The sequence below is a fragment of the Marmota monax genome, unplaced genomic scaffold (assembly GCF_021218885.2).
Source record: "Marmota monax isolate L192 unplaced genomic scaffold, Marmota_monax_Labrador192_F-V1.1 WCK01_AAM20220418_F8-fsc00168, whole genome shotgun sequence".
Classification (NCBI taxonomy): domain Eukaryota; kingdom Metazoa; phylum Chordata; class Mammalia; order Rodentia; family Sciuridae; genus Marmota; species Marmota monax.
The window spans coordinates 1,931,758-1,948,600 of NW_026692492.1; the positions used below are offsets into that span (position 1 = coordinate 1,931,758).

The following is a 16,843-nucleotide window of genomic DNA, read 5'->3' on the forward strand; positions in this document are numbered from 1 at the left end:
AAGAGGAGATGGAGGAGGAGGAGATGGAGGAGGAGGAGATGGAGGAGGAGGAGATGGAGGAGGAGGAGATGGAGGAGGAGGACGAGGAGGAGGAGATGGAGGAGGAGGAGATGAGGAGGAGCAGGAGGAGGAGGAGGAGGAGGAGATGGAGGAGGAGGAGGAGATGGAGGAGGAGGAGGAGGAGGAGGAGGAGGAGGAGGAGGCACCCCCAGGGCTGATTCAACTACCGAGAAGTGGGAGAGGAATCTGTCCCTAAACAGAAGGGCTCCCACATGGTTCCTCTTTTCGCTTTCTTACAGGAACCGAGAAGCTGGAACTGGGCCGCAGCTTACTTGGAACAGGGCCACCCACCCTCCCGACCGCAGGCCAGGACTGGTGCCGGGAGGACGCCCTGGATCCGCGCAGCGGTACCTGATCTGCCCGCGGAGGGCTGGTCCCGTGTTTCCGTGACACTCGATGCTCCTCTTTGCACAGAGGGATTGTTTCCCTGGTATCACCTGGTGACACTTGCTACCAAATCCTGTGACGCCTGGCCCAGCAGGATGGCCCGGTGTCTGGGGCACACAGAGCCGTTAAAAATGCATGGAATAGACTACAGCCCTGTACAGAGCCCGGTGGACGCTCCCTGGTCCGAGAATCCTGCAGGAACCCGTGCGCTCTTCCTCTTAGATTCTGCATTCCACGTCGTCCGCTGGTGACTGTCCCCCTTGTGGTCCTCCCCATGTTGGCCTGACATCCCAGCGGCTCAGGAGGCTGAGGCAGGAGGATCGTGAATTTAAAGCCAGCCTCAGCAAAGGGAGGCCCTGAGCAGCTCAGGGAGACCCTGTCTCTAAATAGAGTTGCAAAATAGGGCTGGAGACGGGGCTCAGGGGTCGAGTGCCCCTGAGTTCAATCCCTGGTACCAAAAATATAAAATAAAATAAAATAAAATCTGTGATGCATAAAATGACAAATTTGCGGTAGCAACGGGCCCCACAGGCTGTGCCCTGGAAGGTGACTGTCTCCTCCCGCCTGCCGTGAGTGATTGACAGTTCTGCTCCCTGTGGACCCACTTCCCTTGTGGCCTGATTTCCCCTCCTCTTAGCTTCTGGGGACTCCCTGGTCACCCACCTTGCACTTCCAGTGCCCTCTCCGCGGTCCTGACTACTCTGCCCTCTGGTCTCCAGGGTGGGGCTCTATCCCTACAGCAGCCACCTGATCCCCACGGGGGGGGGGGGGGGGCTTCCTAGGACCCTGTGGGCTACACCCCCAGGGATCCTGATTCTTCCAAGGCTCAACAACAGCCTGAGAACTGGAACTTGTCACCCACTCCCTGGGGACGCAGCTGCTCCTGGCCCAGGAGACCCGTGTCTGAGAGCTTCCGTGTGAAATCACAGCGGGGCGGTGGGGGGGGGGGGAAGACCCCAGCTCAGCCCTCTGAGGACAGAGACGGCTTGGATGGTCTCCGTGAGGCTGCTTCTTTGGTGCTTCTGTGCTTAGTGTTGACGTGTCATGACCTTGTAACCTCCCTGTCTGGATGTTCAGGGTGTGGACTGCACAATGCTACCTGGGTAAAGATGTGCATGTGCATTGGCTCCCGGCCACCAGGAGCTACCCCATTCCTGCCAGGCGAAGTCTCCGGCATTATTATTTGCAGACTCAGGGAGACCCTGGTTTCTCCGGCCTCAAGCTGTCTGTCCAATGTAGCCCCTGAAGGTCACCTCTCTGTCTCCTGGTGAGTCCTGTCACCCAGGAGCCTGCAAGATGGTGCCCTTCTAACCCATAGCACAAACTACGCAGATAAAACCTCTGGTCACCAGGAGCAAACCGGGGTCCAGGGGCCTGGTCTGGTGGCCTTCACTCTTCTTTGCACAAGAGAATCCCCCAGGGAGAAGCTCAGGCCTGGACCCCGCCCCAAATCCATGGAACTCCCCCCTCCTGGGGTGAGGCTGCCTCCAACCAAGTCCCTGGTGATCTGTGGCATAACAGCTGCAGGGCAGGCTCTATCTATCACCCGTCCATCCAGCTGTCATCTGCCTGTCTGTCTGTCTGTCTATCTATGTATCTATCTATCATCTATCCATCCTGTCCATCTATCTCTCTGTCATCTACCCATCCTGTCTGTCCAAGTGGCTCTCACACCCTGGGTGGGGCTGCTCCTGGCTCCTGGTGTGTGGGGCCCAGAGAGGCTGCTCCACCTCCTGCAGCGCACAGCACAGCCCACCCCAGAGCACCCCGAGCCCCAGAGGCCCCCAGGCTGAGGCTGAGCACCCTGTGATTAAAAAACAGGATGTCACACGCAGCAGAGTGAGTGTCATCAGACAGAAAGGAGCCATCTGCGACTCCTCCGTACTCCTTTCTCTGGACCTAGAGATCTACTCTGGGCCTCCGTGTGCAGAGACACAGAATCTCCCTGAGTTGCTCAGGGCCTCGCTTTGGCGGAGGCTGGCGTTGAACTCGCCATCCTCCTGCCTCAGCCTCCTGAGCTGCTGGGAAAACAGGCGTGGGCCACCGTGCCTGGCTGATTGACATTTATAATATATTCAATTTCCTCTTATTAACTCAGAGGACCTGTTTATTTTTGCAGCTGATTTCATATTTATAAAACTTGCCTCAACTCCTCTTGGGTGCAGAAGAAGCTCCAGACCTGAAGGACACACGTTCTCAGTGCTTTGTCCCTCCATCTGGGAGCATTTTTTCAGGAACTCTTGAGACGAGCTGGGGAGGTGGCCAGCCCGGGGACTTCTGTCCCCTTGGAAGGATTCCGGAAAGCGAGTCCATAGCTACTTTGCAACAATGTTGCAAGCAGAGCTAAAAAGCAGGCAGCAAAAAAAAAAAATTGATTAAAAAATCTGTATATTTTAGGAGCTTTTCAAATCCCCAAAAGCACCAACACAGCATCACTTTTCTAGTCACCGACATTGACAAGCAATTTTTTTTGCAAGACGATGATGATTTCCTGCGCCAATAGGACTTCAGTTACACGTGGCCAACTTCTGGTCTAAATATAACAGATGGAAATTTCCAGAAATAACAACGCAAGACTTAAAAGCACTCGTCCTTCCTTCCGAGCAGCTAATGCAATCTTGCAGGTTCACCTCCCACAGCGCCCCCTGCAGGAATCATCCCTTTGGTGCAGTGTGTCCCTGCTGTATAGGCTACACTCCTGGTGGGTACCCAACAGGAGTGTAGCGTATACAGCGCGGACACACTGCAAAGGGAATGATGGTTGTCTAAGCAACCGTCATAGCATTGTAGATTGTGAGGAAATCATGCACATGGAGCAACCTAATGTTGGGTACCTGGCCCTCGACCCCTGAGCCCTGTCCCCAGCCCTATTTTGCATTTTATTTAGAGACAGGGTCTCCCTGAGTTGCTTAGGGCCTCGCTTTGGCTGAGGCTGGCTTTGAACTCGCGATCCTCCTGCTCTACAGAGGAAGGAAATAGAGGCTGCAAAACACTCTGCATCCACGGCTGGCACAGTGTGCACCCTCACCCCCCTTCTCTTGGCTCAGGACTAGATCTACCCACAGGGAGGACCTTGGCCCCTGGGGACCTGTTTGTTTCCATTTCAACACAGGACCTGCTCTGCGGAGCCCCTGGGTCCCCGTAGTCCCCACCCCCAAACAGAAATACGCCCCGTCTAAACAGGAAGGTGGTGGCCTTGTCTGAAGTCTGGACTGTTTCTTCATGAGGGTGGAAGGAATGCAACTCGGGTGGCTGCCTGTCATCCCAGGAATCGGGGAGGCTGAGGCAGGAGGACGGTAAGTTAGAGTCCAGCCTCAACTCAGCCGTGCCAAAGGCACCCAAGGGTCTCAGGGACAACCTCCCCAAACGGGCAGGTTTGTTCTGAAGACGGATCTTTTGACCCCAGCGAGGCCAGCATTAGGGAGGCCATCAGCGTGGAGGTAAGATGGAGTCAGGTCGGATCCAGGAGGCCCGTTCTGAGCGAGTCCGGGGAAGTTGGAGGCTGCCCCCCCCCCCCAGGGACTGAAAGAGCCCTTCCCCCACTCTTATCAGGAACCTGACCCTGCTCCAGCCTGTTGCTATGGGCACCAGTCCTGGGAGCTGTCCCTCCCTGCAGGGAGCCACAGGGTTGATAACCCAAGTGTCCCCAGCTGAGAGAATTTTAATTGCTTTTCTGTCACACAGAGAAACTCTCATATAAGCTATTTTTTTTTTAAATAGAACCTGGGGATTATTTCATAAATATAGAAACCTGTCAAACATTTCTCTTTAAAATCCACATGTTTGAGTTTCCTTTTCCCGGACGCATCTCAAAGCATCTTGGGACAGAGAAGTGTTCTTATAAATAAGTTAAAAAAAAAAAGGAGAAGTCATTAGCAGGCAGAGTCACACACAGGCCATTTTTAGTCTCATGAGCTGTTCTAATTATACCGAAGAAGCCACCAAAAGAAAGAAGAAGAAACAAATCAGAGGGGAAGCCAGGCGTGGTAATGCGCGCCTGCGATCCCAGCACTTCAGGAGGCTGAGGAGGGAGGATTGCAAGTTGGAGGCCAGCCTCAGCAACTTAGCAAGACCGTGTCAAAAAAAAATAAAATAAAATAGAAATTCAAGGCGGACGATGTCGTTCTCCCTCAACTATGGGGCACACGCTTTTCTAGCCGCGTGTTGAGTTCCTTTTGCCTCCACCGGACTCAGAGATGCAGAAAGAAGTTGAGCAACAGGGAAGAGAAATCCGATCTGCGAGCCCCGGGGGGCGCCCTGCGCTCAGCCTGGGCACTCGGCTCCCTCGCTGGCCGGGCCAGGGACCTGCCCTCCCGCGGGCGCAATGCCGTCTCCCCCTGGTGACCGCGGGCGCAGGGAGCCGGGCGGCCGGGCTCGGGTCTCCAACGCGCGTCCGCGCTCCAAGGTCTTTAGACAAATGCTCTCCGCAGCCTTTCCAAGTGGGAGATGCGAACAGCATAGAAAAAAGCTGAGAGAGGGAAAAATAATAATAATAAGTCCCCCTGTTTGGTCCCCACCCCCTCCGGACCTCGGCGAGCACCGGTGACCTCTAGAGCGAAGTGCGCAGACCTGCTCCTGACCACGGAATGGAATGCGCTCTTGGAACCCTGGAACCCTGGGGCCTGAGCCTCTTCTTTGCAACCCAACTTTGAGATTATGTCACAAATACCTAGAAATCGCCTTCTTTGAAAAAAAATATGTTTTGAGCTCCGTGGTGAAGAGCGCCTGAGTCCAATCCCCAGTCCAAAAAAAGTCAAACTCAAGTCGCCAAATTAAAAAAAAAGAATGAAAAAAAAGAATGCGGGTCGAATTGGGATGTTGGATAAAGAAGGAATAATTTATTTAATAGAAGAGTTGTCCCTTGCAGGGTGCGGTGCACACGCCTGTCATCCTGGGAGATGGGGAGGCTGAGGCAGGAGGATGGTGACTTGGAGGCCAGCCTCAGCAATTTAACAAAGGTCTAAGCAACTCAGAGAGACCCTGTCTTTAAACAAAATGTAAAATAGGGCTGAGGAGGGGGCTCAGGGGTCAAGCACCTGTAGGATCCATCCTTTGTACCAAAAAAAAAAAAAAAATCAACGGGGTGTTTGGTATAAGTAGGTCCCAAATATTACTTGAGATGTACTTATACCATATATGTATATTGTGGATAAACCTGTTTACACCTAGCACACTGGGAATATCTGCCTCATTTTGCAGGAAGCTAAGGTTCAGCTGGGGTCCTGCTCTTTCTGCGGCTCCCCCTGGCCCCTGCTCAGGGGACCCGGCAGACAGCTCAGCAGAGCCTCCAGGGCCACACCCTGGTCTTGAAGTCAAGGTCCCTCCTCAGCCGCCCAAGGACAGGCAGCACCTGCTCACAAACAAGGGCCCTGTGTTTCCTGAGAAGCTCTGACTCACGCTTCCCGCCCTGGGGCTGTTTTCCAGATGCACTATCCATGCAAGGTCTGTGGGTCACCTGGACGACCAGCTCTTCCTCTTTCTGTGGTGACTTCTCTCTCCAGCCCCATCTCAATTTCCAGCTATCGAAGGATCCATCCGTGGATTCATCCAGCATCCATTCATCATCCACCCACCCACCCATCCAGCCACTCATGCACCCATCCATCCACCCATCCATCCTGTTATGAGAGGTGTAGACTAATAGTGGATTAATCCACTTGGATGGACTCACTGGGTGGTGACTGCAGCAGGTGGGGGGTGGCTGGAGGAGGGGGTCCCTGGGCTGTGCCTTTGGGGTCTCTGTCCTGTCCCTGGTGAGCAGAGCTCTGTCTGCTCCCTGGTGCCCTGTCCTGAGCTGCTCTCCTCCTCCAGGCCCTGCCGCCATCTTGTTCTGCTCCCCTTGGGCCAGAGCCATGGAGTCGGCCACCAGGGACTGGACCTCGGAAACCGTGAGCCCAAATAAAAGGTCCCCATCTTTTAAATAGATCCAGGCATTTTGATCACAGAAACATAACGCCCAGCAACACATTCTTTGAGCGTATGGGAATCTGGAAACCAAACCCCTACAGATAATGAAGGATGATTTTATATACATACACACACAGAGAAAAGTTTGCAAACAGATATAAAAATGAGTTTATATATTTATGTTTGTCTATATATGCATCTGGGGGTCTAAATCCATTTTTTAATATATGTGTGTGTGTATATAGATATCTCTATATACGTGTGTGAGTTTGTGTACGTACATAAAAACATGCATATTTTTCTAGACGATGTGAACAGAAATGTGCCTTTTTTTTTTAAATTCCTTAGGAAAGTGTCCTTATTCCAAGTGACATTATTTTATATTAATTACGTAGAAGTACTTTCATTATTCCTAAGACCTACTATAACATAATAATGTAAACAAATGCTTATTATTATATTTTAAACCTTCATATTTTTTTTATCTAATCTTTGATGCTTTTATTTTCCAACATAGATTTTTTTTTCTTATATCAGGGATTGAACCCAGGGGTGCTTAACCTCTGAGCCACATCCCCAGCTCTGTATTATTATCTATTGTTGTTATTATTATTATTATTATTATTATTATTATTATTATCATTTTCGAGGCAGGGGGTCTTACCAGGTTGCTTAGGCCTCACTAAGTTGCTGAGGCTGGTTTTGAATTTGCCATCCTCCTCCCTCAGCCTCTTGAACCTCTGAGATTACAGACGTGTGTCTCAGGGCCTGACCTCCAACACAGATTTTGACACATCAAAATTTTATTTTAGTACCAGTAGCCAAGAAGGAAGTAGCTTACAACCATTTTTTTTTTTTTTAATTAATCACTAGGCAGTTGTCTGAACATCTGTCATCGGCTCCCCAACATGATTTTTATTTTTATTTGTTTACACTTTTGATTAACAGGCATTCGTTGTACAGAGTGGATGGGGTTCCGTGTGGTATCTGTACACACGCACAGGAGGTGCACTGATCAAATCCAACTTCTCCTCCCCAGCCCTCTCTCTCCAACATGGGCCTTCCCGACTGTCTCCAAACCCCACCCTCTGCTGGAGACGCGAGGGCGCTGAGTCATCCTCCAGGGAAGCCTCGGAGTCGCCCAAGTTCATCTCCAAGGTCACCGTGCTTATGGGGTTTTTATTTATCTCGTCTCCCTGGCTCCCAGGCAAACTCGGTTTCTTCCTTGGTGACCTCGGGCTGGTCCACGCTGCAGACTGGCTCCCCCGGTGGGCGGGGCTGGCAAGCGAGCTTGCTCCAGGGGGTCCCTAAAAACTGCTTCCTCCTCTCTTTAGACATTAAGAGCCAGGCACAGCAGTGACACACGCCTGTCATCCCAGCGGCTGGGGAGGCTGAGGCAGGAGGATCGCGAGTTCAAAGCCAGCCTCAGCCAAAGGGAGGCCCCTAAGCAACTCAGGGAGACCCTGTCTCTAAGTAAAATACAAAATAGGGGCTGGGGAGGGGGCTCAGGGGTTGAGGACCCTGAGTTCCATCCCAGTACCCTCCACTAGCCTCAAAAAATTAAAAAAATAGAAATTAAGCAAGAAATTAAGGTAAATACCCAGCACAGCTTTGTAGCCAGGGGTAGGGAGTCAGGTTTCTCAATCCTCCATGAAACCAGTTCGAGCCTGTTCTGAAGTGTCTCTGGGTTTCCATAAAAGTCGACCCGCTGCCAGGAAAAAAAAAAAAAAAAATGAGAATAAAAATGTAAACGGGAATGAAATGAAAAATGTACACATCCTCCACCCGCAGGGCAGACGGGGGCCATTCTCCTAAGGACTGGGGGGGGGGGGGATTTGCACACGTCCCTGTGTGTCTCAAAATGCAACCGGAAGCTTCCCATTTTGGAGACCGTGGTGCAGAATCTGACAGTGTCCGTGCACCTTGTCTTTAGATGCTAGAGGTCTCTTTCCTTCATAGTCAAAACTGCCTTAAAAAAATGGGGTCACTTTGCACACGCATTTTTATTTCTTCTCCTCTGCATGCTGCAAAGTTGACTTTGAAAAAATAAATCGCTCCGTGCAGAATCCGGAGAACCCCAACTGTGCCATCCTAGGTATCCCACCAAGGTTTTTGTGCTTATTCACATAGGGGCCCCAAGCAGGTGACAAGGGTTTGTTCTGAGGGTGCCGCGAAGGTGGCTGACTTCCACTTCTGGCCTCCGCTGCGTTACTTTAAAATGTATTTATTTGTTTGATGGCGCTGGCTTCGAACCTGAGACCTCCATACTGCGGAAATCTGCCACCTAGCCACATCCCCAGCCACTCTTATTTATTATAAATTAACTTTACATATGAATGACCCCCGGCTGGATCCCATTTCAATCTTTCCTTTCTATTCCAACAAGTTCTTGACATTTTTTTTTTTCCTATTCTGTGGGATCTCCGGTTCCATTTCTAGGAAAGGTAGAAGACCCTTCCATTTGTATAGAGAATGAATAGCCCCCCTTCTTTCTGTTAAGCTTGATACCCCCATTTCAAGATGATTATTTCATTTTTCTTTTTCTTGTAATGTCTTTTGGGATTTTTTTTTTCTTTTGGGTACCAGGGATTGAACTCAGGGGCCCTCAACCCCTGAGCCCCGTCCCCAGCCCTATTTTATATTTTATTTAGAGACAGGGTCTCCCTGAGTTGCTTCGGGCCTCGCTTTGGCTGAGGCTGGCTTTGAACTCGCGATCCTCCTGCCTCAGCCTCCGGAGCAGCTGGGGTGACAGGCATGGACCCTGGGCTGCTCCTCGACCCCTAGACACAAGGTGCACTAAGTTGTTACAATGTTTCCTGGGGATGCTCTTGAGTTCCTTAAAGGTTTGGATTTAGGGATGAGCCAAATGGATTCCAAATGTGGCAGTTTCCTGTGTCCCCACGGCGACCACTTGATTGACAGTTCCCATCCACTTAGCAGCTCTCTATCTAGGTCCAGAGAATCTGAATATTTAAAGGAAACCCACCCCGTGGATGATCCCAGAAGGGGCCAGATGGATCTCCGTGATGACCCTACTCTTCCGTCACCTCTGTCACCAACTGACAAACTTATTATTCTTTGGCTAAACTATGATCTTTGCCACTCAGATTCAGGAGTCCAGTGAGACCACCCAGCAAAGGGCGCAGAAATCAACGCCTGGTTTGGGGAGGCTCACCCCCACCAGCTCAGCGTCCCTGAAATAAAACCTCTAATGAATCTCTAGGTGACGGGTCAATTTGGCGCCTACTAATTGCAGGCCACCGACCGACCCACGGTTTCCTAGACAGTTTTCTTTGGAATCACTCACGAAAAGCCTCTGAGTCAACAGACACAGGGAGAAGTGATATTTTTAGGTCTCCCTTGGAACCGGAATCAAACCAACTTGTATTCTTTTTCACATTTGCAGATTTTTATTTTTATTTTAATTCGCTTTGGCGGTTAAACCCAGGGGGTGCTTAACCACGGAGCCCCATCCCCAGCCCTTTTTATATCTTATTTAGAGACAGGGTCTTACTGAGTTGCTCAGGGCCTCGCTAAGTTGCTGAGGCTGGCCTCCAACTCACGATCCTCCAGCCTCAGCCTCCCAAGTTGCTGGGATTACACAGATGTACCCCTGCATCCAGATTTTTAGTCCGGATACAGGGTTTGGCTCAGTTGTGCGGACTGGCCCCCATTTTTTTTTTGTACTGGGGAATGAACCCGGGGTGCTTGACCACTGAGCTACGTCTCTGACCCTTTTTATTTTTAATTAGAGACAGGGTCTGCCTAAATTGCTCAGGGCCTCACTAAATGACTTAGGCTGACCTTGAACTTGCAATGCTTCTGCTTCAGGAGATGGGATTACAGGGGTCTCCCGACTCCAGATTTTTTTTTGTTTTTGTTTTTTTTTTTGCATTATTGGAACCAAGGTATCTCCCACCGGGCTGTGACCCAGCAATGTGTTTTATGGTTTTTTATTCTTTTGAGAAAAACACATAAAATACAATGGAAGGTACAATAAGTACCCTACATTAGCATATATATTTATAAAATGTAAAATATATGGTAAAAGCACTTACTATTTTCACTCTTATTTGTTATTTTTTTCTGCATCAGGGATTGAACTCAAGGACACTCGACCCCTGAGTCCCGTCCCCAGCCCTATTTTGCATTTTATTTAGAGACAGGGTCTCACTGAGTTGCTCAGGGCCTCGCTTTGGCTGAGGCTGGCTTTGAACTCAGGATCCTCCTGCCTCAGCCTCCTGAGCCGCAGCATGACAGGCGTGTGGCACCGCGCCCGGCATATATTATTTTTTTAAATACTATATGTATTTTGCACATATATAAAACAGTACATATTGCATACATCACATATATGCAAATACTCATACGCATACTAGCACATGCATTTAACTTGGTTTATCAATTATTGCTTAGGTGCAGGTACATGCAAAGACACCGAGTATCCTAATCCCCTGTAAGAAGTGTTCAGTGGCCTTGGGGACTTGACTGCGTGCACAACACCTGTTCCTAGGACTATTTTGCAAGCACAGTTCCATCAGCTTAGGGGCAGGGAGAGACTCATTCCTTGGCTATGACAGAGCTCCTTGACCACCAGAAAACAATCCTGCTCATGCCCACCTTCAGGGGATTTTGCTTTTTCTAGTCCGTCAAGTTTTGGGATGTGGTTTCCAAAGAATTTTTCCCCCTTTTTTAAGATCCGCCCAGATGCAAACTGCTTTGTTGCAAAACACACTGGTGCTATTGATAGGAAGGGGTAGGCACGTGGGCCGGGGTAGGGATGCGGGCCAGCTCAGGGTGGGCGAGGTCCCATCAGAGCCACCGGGCAGCCACCGAGAAGGGTTGAGACCTGCACGTTCCCCTCTGTGTCTACCTGAATGCACTTTGCAAGCAAAAACATGTGCGTGCCCGCGTGCATTCCGAGCCTCGGTGGCAAAGGCTTGATTCGCTGGACGCGTCGCATTTCTGGGGTCAGATCCGAGTGCAGAGGAGGTGGGTTTGGGAGCCTCGATGTGCAAGACCTCGGCTGGCCCCCAGTCCCTTCAGCAGGGGCGCGTGTCCTGGGCCTAACCCGGCGCACAGAGTGTCACTAGACGGTGCACATTTTTTGCATTCCATTCCGGCTGAAAGCCGGTCTCCCAGCCCCGCCCCCCCCAGGAACCTGCCACCCACAAGATGCAGGTGGGGGATGGTAGCCAGAGCCCAGAAAGCCACACCCAGAGCCCGGGTTAGACTTCCTGTCGCCCCCTCGCTGCTGGCTGTGCGGGGTGGTATGGCCTGATTTCCTTAAAAATGCTCCTCTGTGGCTTACACAGGAGGCCCGGGGCTGGGGACAGTCCCTCCAGCCACAGACTACCTGGCGTCCCTCAAAACCATGTATACTTCTGCCCTCCTGCCACTCAAACCCTGCTCCGACCTGAGGGTCAATCAGCGGGTGACATCTAGGCCGCTCCCGCCCAACCCAGGCTGCTTTTAACTAGATCCCCAGGGAAGGGGGTGGCCACTCGCCCGGCGTCCAGTTGCACTTGAAGTGCACGCACAGAAGAGTCCTTTTAAAGCCTGTGGCCAAGTGTGTTTGTGTGTGTGTGTGGGGGGGGGGGCAGGTTTTCACCGGCCAAAGGCAAACGACCGTGGTGCATCTGAAACTAAAATGTCTGCAGCTGTTCCCGAGTGGTCAGAGACTGTCCCTGGGTTGGAACGGTGGCCCGTCGGGCCGCCCGCCCTGTGTGCTGTCGCTGTATCGCTTGAATGCTTCTCTCTTTTTTTTTAGTAAAATATTTATTTTGAAATAATCATAGACTCACAGGAAGCTGCCGAGAGCGCCCAGGGAGGTCCCTCTGTCCCTCCTGTGCCCCCAGATCGAGATCTCTCAATCCCCGGAGTCGGGGGGGGGGGGGGCAGAAGCAGGAAGCCCCCTGGGGCGGGAGCTCTGGCCTGTCCACCCGCTGCACCGAAGGAGCCTTCGCGGGGTTCGCTGGGCACCGCGCGCTTGGGGACCCTGGGGTTGGCGGAGCTGCGGGCGACCAGCACCGAGCTCCGTTTTCACTTCTGTTTTTAAACTTTACTCGGGTCCCCGCCCCGCCCGCCCGGCCCCGCCCGCTTCCCGCCTCTCCGCCGGGGGGGGGGGGGGGGCTGGGGCGCGGCGACCTGGGTGGTGGCCGTGCGCGTCGCCGGGGAGCAGGGTGGGGACCCCGCGCGGGCGCGCCCTGGGCGCAGACGGGCCGCGGCAGCTCCGGGCGCCCTGGCCGCGCGGCTCGGGGCGGGGCTGCGCGCGGGGCGGAGCGCGGACCGGACACCGCCCCCGGGCTGTCCCCGCGCGCCCGGCCGCGCTCGCGCTCCGGGGATCGCCCCGCCCTGGCCGCTTCCGCCCGGGCCCCCGCTCTCGCCGGTGGGGGCCGGCGCTGCCCGTGGCTGGTGCGCGACCCGAGGAATGAACAGGGAGCCCGGCACCCGCGGCCCGGACCCCGCCTCGCCCTGCGCCCCGGCCACGCCACCGCCTCCACCATCTCCTCCGCCTCCACCGCCTCCACCGCCTCCTCCGCCTCCACCGCCCTCGCCACCGCCCGGCCCGCGCCGCGCCCCGGAGGCCGCCGGCTACTCCCACCAGCTGCTGCTGCTGCTCCTGCACTGAGCGCCGCCCCGCGCTGCGCCTTTGTCCCCGCCGCGCAGGGCCGCGCACCCGGAGGCGCCGGGCGGGCATGGGTGGCCTCCGCTGATGCCGCCGCCGCGCCGCCCTCCGAGGCTGCGTCTCGGGAAGCCCAGCGGCCCGCGGCCCGCGGCCGGCAACGCGCCCCCATGGAGGCGCCGGAGCTGGCCGCGGCGGCCGCGGCGGACCCCGAGCCTCCGGCAGCCGCGGGGCGCACTCCCGACGGGGCGCCCGCGCCCAGCCCCAGCCCCGAGGCGCCCTCGCCCGAGCCGCCCGGCTACGCCCTGCAGGACTTCGACATCCTGGCCACCGTGGGTGAGTACCACGCGCGACCCCCGTGCGCCCGGGACGCTGAGGTCAGACCAAGGGCCCCCGGAGAGTGGCCCCGCTGCCCCTGCACCGAGGCTCCTCCAGGTCGGAAGGCAGCCCCCCCCCCGCGCCCCGGTTTCCCTCCCTAAGTTTCTGATGGTGTCCTCGCCCCCCCTCCCCATAGCAACGCCACCCAGGCGACTGGGCGGCTGAGCGTCACAGAAGTTACTGGGAGCCACCAAACACTGGGGACCTCGCGCGCAGTGCTCAGGCTGCGACCCCCAGGGGCAGGCGGCGGCTCCGAAGGCACCTGCGGAACTGCCCCAGGGCCGCCTGTCACCGAGCTGAGTGGGAGACTAGCCCCGCGTGGAGCGGACGGGTCCCTCCCCGAGTGGCCGAAGCGCAGGGCTTGGGGGGGGCACAGGTGTCCTGCAGCGCCTGGGGACCCGGGGTGCGGCTTGGGACTGAGTGGGGGCCCTTGCTGCATACCGAGTGCGCCTTTCTGTCCCGTGCGTGCGAAATTTGGGGTTCTTTTATTGGCTGCGCCCTGGGCCTCGGAACTGGACCCGACCGGGCAGCTGGAAAGGTCGGGTTCAGGTTGTCCGGGGCCCCGAGGTCCTGGGCAGGGGCTGGCGGGTCCGAAGACGGACATGGGCGCCCCGTTTCGACTGTTGGCACCCACCCGCCGGCCCGTGGCTTTTTAGCGACACTGTGTTGCTAAGGGTGTCACCGAGGCTTGTCGCTTGCCAGGAAAATCAGCGGAGGAGGGGACAGGGCGTCCTGTGTGTGTCCACGGGGCAAGGGCTGCTCCCGGGCGCTTGCTGGGTGGAGACGCGGAGGGGCGCGGGGTGACAGCCGCACTGTGTTGTCTGCCTCTACCTCCCCGCCTTCCTGTGTCTCCCTGTCCCCTGGGTGACTGTCCCTCCTCCCTCCCCCTCTCTCCCCGGAGGCCGGGCAGGGCGCATCTCCAAGCTGTTTTGCTGTCGAAGAGAAGGGCGGGGCGCGGCTCCCCTAGCTCTGATCCAACAGTGGTGGCCGCACACCCAGGTCAACAATGGGAACTGCACCGGGGTCGCCTGTCCCTGTCACACGGTGCACTTGCAGAGGGTCAGTTGGGGAAAGGCTGGGGGTCTGCAGGCCAGGTCCCCAGAGGTGAGGGGTTTGGAGTGTGCGGCCACAGAGCCTGTGTTTGACATCACCGTGGCTCCAGGTGGCCCGCTAGTGAGCGTCATCCTTAAAAAACAGAACGTGGCTGCCTCTGGGGACCACCCCTAGGGACCCAGGGGGCTGGGCAGGAGTTACAAGCTCATTTTTGCTGCAGTTGTTTGTGCCGGTCCACAAAGAAGGACGATCAGGTGTTCCTGGGGGACCTAGGATTACCGTGTTCCAGGCGTTGGGCAGGCAGGAGGACAGGACCCCAAGCAAAACCCGCCCCACACTGAAACATTCTTTCCTCATCCCAGACCCCGTCCCTCGGAACCTTCTAGAATGACTTTGCAAGGAGCTCATTCAGAACTCTGGGGTGCATTCGGAAGGATCCCTGAAATCCCTGTCACACACAGGTGTGCTCGGTGTCCCTCTTGTGGGTGATGATGCTCTTTGTCACCAGGGAGCATCTTGACCTCTTTGAGGGTCTCCTCTTTCACTTTTACCCCCCCGTGAGGACCCCGAGAACAAGGGGCTCATCTCAGGGCCGTCAAATCAATGCTCATTTGCTCTGGAGACTTGTTTCCAAGTTGATCCACTTGTCAGTTCCGAGGCCCAAATTTCATTTTTCTTTTCTAACTTTTTCTTTTTCTCTCTTTTTTCTTTCTCTCTTTCCCATTTCTTTTTTTTCCATACTAGGGATTGAACCCAGGGCTGCTTACCCACTGAGCCACCTCCCCAGCTTATATCTTTATTTTTTTATTTGGAAACAGGGTGTCACTCAGTTGCTTAGGGCTTGGCTGAGCTGCTGAGGCTGGCCTCCCAACTCCCGGATCCTCCAGCCTCAGCCTCCTGAGCCCCAGCACGGTCTCCGGCCAATCTCTCTCTTTCCCCATTTGCTTATGTGAAAGATGCACATCACGAGGACCTCGTTGGGCCACCACATTCCCCGCGAGGAGCACGTTCCCTGATGTAGACCCTGTGCCCAGGCTTGACTGTCACCCAATCCCTGTAACAAAGTAACAGAGACCAGGCACCTGCATTGATTGACAGCTACTGCTCATAGCTCTGGAGGATGAAGTCCAGGGTCAAGGTCCAGGCGGGGCCGACCCGGGTCAGCTGAGGCTGCTTCCTGCTCCCAGAGGGCACCTTCTCCTGGGTCCTCCATGGTGGACGGGCAGGGGGCTCTTGGGTCTCTCTTACAAGGACCCTGGTCCCCTTCATGGGCTGCACCTGGGAGCTCAGCCCCTCCCAGAGCCCACGGGGTGAGGGTGCGGATTTTACCGTGTGCAATGGAGAGGACCGACCTGGGCGCCCCCGCAGGTACCACCACCATGATGACTGGAACGCCACCCGGGTGCATTGGATCCCGTGTGTCAACAGAGGGTAGGCGGTGGCGCTGGCCTCCGCCACCTGGGCTGCTGTTGACGGCCAAGCAGCAGCCACAGAGTGAAGCCCCCCCCTTTAGTCTCATGTGTCTTGCGTGGACGCCGCCGTCGGGTGCATCGGCCAAGGTGTGTGAGTGTCAGTCTCCATCGGGAGGGTCACAAAGGCTTCCCCGGGAGCAGGGGCCACCTGGAGCCCAGGAGCTGGAGACGCAGGAGGAGCCTCCGTGGTGGAGTCCGTGGAGGGAGCTCAGCCGGGGACCCGGGTCCAGCCTGCGCCCTGCGTGGCTGACACCATCCGTCTCCCCTCCGTCTCTACCCCTCATCCCCCCCACCCCCACTGAGTAGCCAAACGAGGCCCCCACAGGACATCGCTGTCCTCTGGCCATTCCTCATGGCAAACCCACCACGACCGCTGGCATCTCAGGTGGCCGAGCCATGGGGCGCCATCTTGAATCCGTTCCAACCCCGATGGCCTCCTCTTTCTGTCTCCTGAACTCCAGCCTTGGAAGTCAGGTGGGCAGCCCGACCCCAGGCCCAGGCTCCGCGGGTCCCACCCTGAAATCCCCAGGACAAGACACTTCCTTCCCCCAAATGCAGACAGGGAACTTGGGCCACCCATGGGGATGGTACCAGGCTCTCTGTGGGCTCCAGGGTGGATCCGTCCATAGTAGAGGCTGACTAGAGAGGCCCCCAGGAGGACATTCGTGGGAACAAGGTGCCCAGTGGAGGGCCACAGGACTGGACTTCCCCACCCAGAAGAAGCTCCCGGCCACACCCTGGTTTTCTTGAGACCCATTCCCACTTCGAGGTCAAGCACTCTCGCTTTCTTGGGGAGGACCTCGGGGAATTTTCTCTGAAACTCCCCCAGCTCTTATTTATTTATTTTCTCCATCCTGGGGATGTGCTGTCCCCAGGCTGCCACACCCAGCCCTGCAGGGAACCTCGGTGACATGCTGTATCTGGTGGGCAGGTCCCTTGATTTCGCACATCATGGCTCTCT

The 16,843-nt window shown here is 55.3% G+C and overlaps 1 protein-coding gene and 1 long non-coding RNA gene across 2 annotated transcripts in view; one reads left to right on the forward strand and one right to left on the reverse strand.

Annotated features, from left to right (window-relative positions):
• Window positions 1-2,327: 2,327 nt before the first annotated feature.
• On the reverse strand, window positions 2,328-12,404 carry LOC124092065 (uncharacterized). The gene is made up of 3 exons (XR_006851511.2): window positions 12,159-12,404; window positions 7,955-8,062; window positions 2,328-2,790 (listed from the first exon to the last, which is right to left on the reverse strand). It is a non-coding gene; the product is annotated as an uncharacterized LOC124092065 (long non-coding RNA).
• A 730-nt stretch (window positions 12,405-13,134) lies between these two features.
• Window positions 13,135-16,843, forward strand: part of Prkx (protein kinase cAMP-dependent X-linked catalytic subunit) — a 37,749-nt gene continuing 34,040 nt past the window's right edge. The window contains exon 1 of the mRNA XM_046443351.1: window positions 13,135-13,315. Within this exon, the coding sequence (XP_046299307.1) occupies window positions 13,150-13,315 (166 nt within the window). The 5' untranslated portion in view covers window positions 13,135-13,149. The remainder of the gene's footprint in view (window positions 13,316-16,843) is intronic.